Here is a 4616-nt window from a genome sequence, read left to right as displayed (position 1 = left end):
TGATAATGTGTCATCAAGAAACAGACATGACTCATAAATGCAGCAAACGATCGTCATCTACATGAATACGCTAGCCGATTGGCCTATGAGGGATGATCCCAAAGGTTATCTGAACAGCAAACAACGGCGATAAGCACCAGCATCGGTCGAGAGTATTTCAGCATCTCAAACGCCGTCGATGCAATTCAGTTTCAGTAGCGAATCGGTAAAGGCAAGATGTCTCCTCGAGTGAATTTGATTCTGTCCTTGGTGGTAACACTTTTGGTGATCGTCGACGGCACTGTCGGTCACGGCCACGGCCGTGGTCACGGTCATGGAGGCCACGGAGGCCGTCATCACCATAGACATGGGCACCATAGACACGGGCACCATCATCACAATCCCGTCGTAATTTCGCTTGCCATCTACGAGCCAAAGGGAATCGAAGTAAACGTCAGGAGACTGAACGAATCGGTCGAATACTTTGCGGTGGACTTGGCCATCAACCCGGATGGCAGCGGAACTCCCGACGCTTCGATGAACACGTCCGAGGTGGTGTACGGCAAGTTCATCCTGACGAACACCGACGTGGTCATCAGGCCGGGTGATTTCTTGAACGTCTCCTGGACCATGGGATATTCGAATGGGAATGTCACCCAAGGTGAACAGATGCTGCGGGTTTATTGTAAGTATCCGAGTCGATCTAGAGATTGTGGACTACGGTTTGTTTATCTCATGTGAACTTTTACATCCCATTCTAGCAAGCATGATCCGGCGGAACTGTTCATGTGAAAGTACAAACCCGTCCGAGGTTCCCTCCAAAGGTGGCCCCCGGGTAAGCACAACTCCGGCACCGATTTCTTCGATTCCACCCTGGACTCGTACAACGACCACCGAAGTCCCCCGGTATACGACGCGTCCTACCATTCGGTCGGAACAATCAACTTCTCCCTCTTACACCGAATTCGAGGGCGACAGTGCCGACCTAAGCTACACCGATGAAATGGACCACTTCGACTGTGAGATCGACCCGAGCACAAACCTCTGCCGGTCGAGCTATTTCGATGTCAGGTTAAATGCAGACAGGGTTGATACACAACCATCGAAACTCATCGCCAAATCCAGCCACGAGGACGATGTGCGAAACCTGAAAGGAATCATCGACACGCTGCTGAAGGAACCGTGTCTAAGGGTACCGAGAAGTAACTGGCTGACGCTGTCCGTCTCTTCGTACTCCGGTGACAGCAGTGCCGATCCGTTGAGTTATGTGCGCCGTAGCCTTGGAAAGCAGCCGAAGTTGAAGGCCCTGGTCAATAGTGCGACGCGAAGCGCACGGCTCGACAATGGAAAGATCCGTTTTGAAATGGCAACTCAGCTGGACAAGCAGATGATGCTGTATCTCTCCAAGGAGGTTGGCCTGAGTTCGGTCAAAGACTACGACCATCGCGCATAAGTTGTAGTGTAGCTGTAAAAGGAAGTGTTTTTGAATATTTTGTATGCGAATACAAAATGTTTCCTTGCTCCTTGCCTTTTTCGTAATATTTGTGAGCTAAGACACATGTATGAGTCTACCGGATTACAAGAAGAATACACATACCGCTATTTTCGAAAATAAAATGTAATCACTCTTTTGCAATAAATTATTATGCAGTACAAAGATGTATGCTTGATTGAGAAAACAAAAGCCCATATTTTATTCAATTATCAGCATTTAAGCGCACAAATATTCTCACCTCAAAGTACTGCCACTGTTTTGGTGGAAAACAATTCAAGTGGCCAACGCCATCAATAGAAGAAAAGTTTTATTAATTTGATTAAAAATTAATATTCGTATATTCAAACAAATTTAAGTTTTACCCTATTTTGATAATTTTCAAACGCTTCAATTTCTTTGGTACAAGTGAACAACCATTGCACCTCTTAAAAATTCAATGATCTGAAACAAAATGTTACTACTGTGTTAAAAATAAACGTTTCTTTTTATAATAAACGTTTATTATATTTATTATATTTATAATAAACGAAACATTAGCCTTCAGCTTTAAGGGCGTATATTTTATGAAACGTTCTTTTTGATACTTCTTTTTGATTTCGTTTTGTCACTTGTACCCAAGGTAAAACTGATGCTGATAAATGTTTTGATAATTCTAATATAAAATTCTAATATCATACACAACTTATACTTTCAATCGACAGAAAATACCATGAGGCATTTTTTGATTCTGGCTTACGTTAAAAATATATTCCATTTTAAACGAGCTAAACCCCATCATCATCCATTCTCATCAAACCCACTGGGATTGGTGCGCACTGTAAAATAAAACTTCCCTGTGTGTGTGTGTTTCCCAAGGAGAACCGTTTTCTTTTACAACGCGTGGTAGATTCTCGTAAGCATAACCCACCGCCCGGGTAAGATAAAGGAGTAATGAAGTAAACCTGTATTTATTGCCCAGCGTACCTGTTGGATGCCGCAAAATGCGTGCCGGCAGCGTGCGGTTTCGTTTCCGCCGAGGCAATCAACTGCACAGCCCGACTATCGCTGCGGGGCTTGCTGATCGCCCGTAATCTTCATTACAGTCATCATGAAACGCACGTGGTCATATAAAAAGAAATTTGCAGGAAATTCATTCCCGGTTCCAGGCAAACGCCGGAGCACCTGCGAGCCGAACGTGTCCCTAACATGCCTTGGGTTCGTTCTGCCTTCGGTTAGACATTGTACCTACATATATGGTGGCGTGGTTGCTACATTTCGACACCATTTTCCTACCGCCTCCTTATTCCCCGTTTTTTTTTTTGTGCGCTCCAGTACATGCTGCACACGAGGCCACGACGATAGCGAATCGCAAACTTGGCGCAAAAACACGATCCCTTTGCATCTTTCCTAACCTAATAAAAGACTCCATTATTACACGCGGCGCCAAGGCCGGGAAATTAGTCGATAGACTGCAACGAACGCGCGGCAACCAGGCCTTACACGTCGGCGGGAGAAACAAAAACAAAATAAACCACCAACTTCCTCACACTCCAAGCACACATTTTCCTAAATCGAACCCATTCCATTCCTTGGCGTAAATGGTGAACAAAAGCGAGCGGGAAAATTAGGTTAGCGAACAAAAAGGGGAAGCGTCCAACGTAGGACGAACATAAGATAGGAAGGTGAACATGGTGCAGGAAAGATAGCACAGGGGGAAAAAAAAGGCCCCCCGAGTGAAAAGGAAAAACGCACCCGCTCGTGCAGGAAAAACCCGTTGGAGCGCCGAAAGGCGGCACAGTCTTTTAATCATTCATGAAATCATAATCATAATAACGCCCGGCCTCAACTTTTCCTTTTCCTTTTTTTTCCCGTGCACCTTCAGCCTTACTTCCTCTTTTGCTGTTGCCCACTCGATGGTGGGGGCGAAAAAATGGAACACAATTTTCACGCGCCTTTTGTTATCCTTTTGCGCGTGCTACCTTCGAAAAGTCGTTTCGCAGTTCCTCTTTCCCGGCTGAAAATATGAGCTTGCTGACGGAGCACGGTGGAAGGAAGGGGCGGGAGGGGTGGAATAGGCTTAGATGGGCCGCTTTCCCGACGGAACGGTTAGCTACACCCATCCCGGATGCAGTTTCCGCAGACGACGGCGAACGAAACATAACATCGTTCCGTCGGTGTTACGCATGTTTTGCGATTTTCCCAATCGACGTTCCGTCCTTTGGCTTCCTGCTGATGGTGGGACTTTTTCTTTCGCTACTCCTTTTCTTTTTTTTGTAGGTGTCATAATTTTCCTCTCTCCTCGCTCGCGCCTTTCCCGAGCCCCCTGCGAAGGTCTTCGTTCGATTTCGTTTAGTCATTTACGGGCCGGGGCGGGTGAGGGTTGCTTTCCAACTCCGGCTTTCCGTTCACCATCCGAACCGTGCACCTTACTTCACTCTGCCGAGGCAGACTAATAAATCATGTTTCTCGTTCAGCGTTGCGCCAGCCCCAACCCAGTCCCCGGCTTTCACGTCCTGGTCCGATCATTCACTCATTCGGTGCAAAACCCCCAAAGAAACACCAAACGGTGCTTCCGCTTCCATTGTGCACGGAAAAAAACGAGGGCGGCAGACGAAAGGAAGCTTGGGCCCGGGGCAGGGGCAAGACCAGTCGAAAACCGAGTGGTGCGGAAATCCAAAAGCATTTTAGGAAAAAAGCCTCATCAAACCGGCGGAACACCCGCTCGCTCGCACCGGTTCGTTGTGCCGAAGGCGAGAAAAAGCACCCGAACCCGAACCTCTAGAAATGGGAACGCGTTTGGCTTTAGAAGGCTTCCGGCCTCGGGTGGGTTTTTCTTCCGCTTTTCTTCACCACCGAGCGCGGCACCACAGAAAGGCTAATATCTCATCACCATTATCATCGCCAACAGCAGCAATTCGTTCGTCATAATCACGCTCAAGAGCATCATCAAAACGAGCGACATCCGGGAAAATGGGGGTAAAATCGACACAGAACAGAAATGACACCGGCACGCTGAATGGAAAACGAAGAGAAGGGATTAGAAACCGCAGGCTATCATCCTATCTGACGCCATGATCCGAAGGAGGAATGCAAATGTAAGAAATTTTATAACTCTCTATACAACCATTTGGTTTTTAATTATGGAAATGTGTTCATAGAAATC

At 46.8% G+C, this 4616-nt stretch overlaps 1 protein-coding gene across 1 annotated transcript; it reads left to right on the top strand.

Annotated features, from left to right (window-relative positions):
- The first annotated feature begins 216 nt into the window (after positions 1 to 216).
- Positions 217 to 1608, top strand: LOC131262442 (uncharacterized). Its single transcript, XM_058264444.1, has 2 exons — positions 217 to 664; positions 741 to 1608. The coding sequence occupies exons 1-2, from the start codon at positions 217 to 219 to the stop codon at positions 1430 to 1432; spliced, it is 1140 nt and encodes a 379-aa protein (XP_058120427.1). The 3' UTR covers positions 1433 to 1608.
- Positions 1609 to 4616: the final 3008 nt, after the last annotated feature.

Source organism: Anopheles coustani, chromosome 2 (assembly GCF_943734705.1).
Source record: "Anopheles coustani chromosome 2, idAnoCousDA_361_x.2, whole genome shotgun sequence".
In the NCBI taxonomy this organism is placed as follows: domain Eukaryota; kingdom Metazoa; phylum Arthropoda; class Insecta; order Diptera; family Culicidae; genus Anopheles; species Anopheles coustani.
Note: the sequence above shows the minus strand (reverse complement) of the source record. Positions and strands in the feature narration are given on the sequence as shown.

Coding starts and splice junctions, on each gene's coding strand:
- LOC131262442 (XM_058264444.1), top strand. CDS start 217: ATGTCTCCTCGAGTGAATTTGATTCTGTCCTTGGTGGTAACACTTTTG. Junction 665..740: donor ACAGATGCTGCGGGTTTATT/GTAAGTATCCGA, acceptor ATCCCATTCTAG/CAAGCATGATCCGGCGGAAC.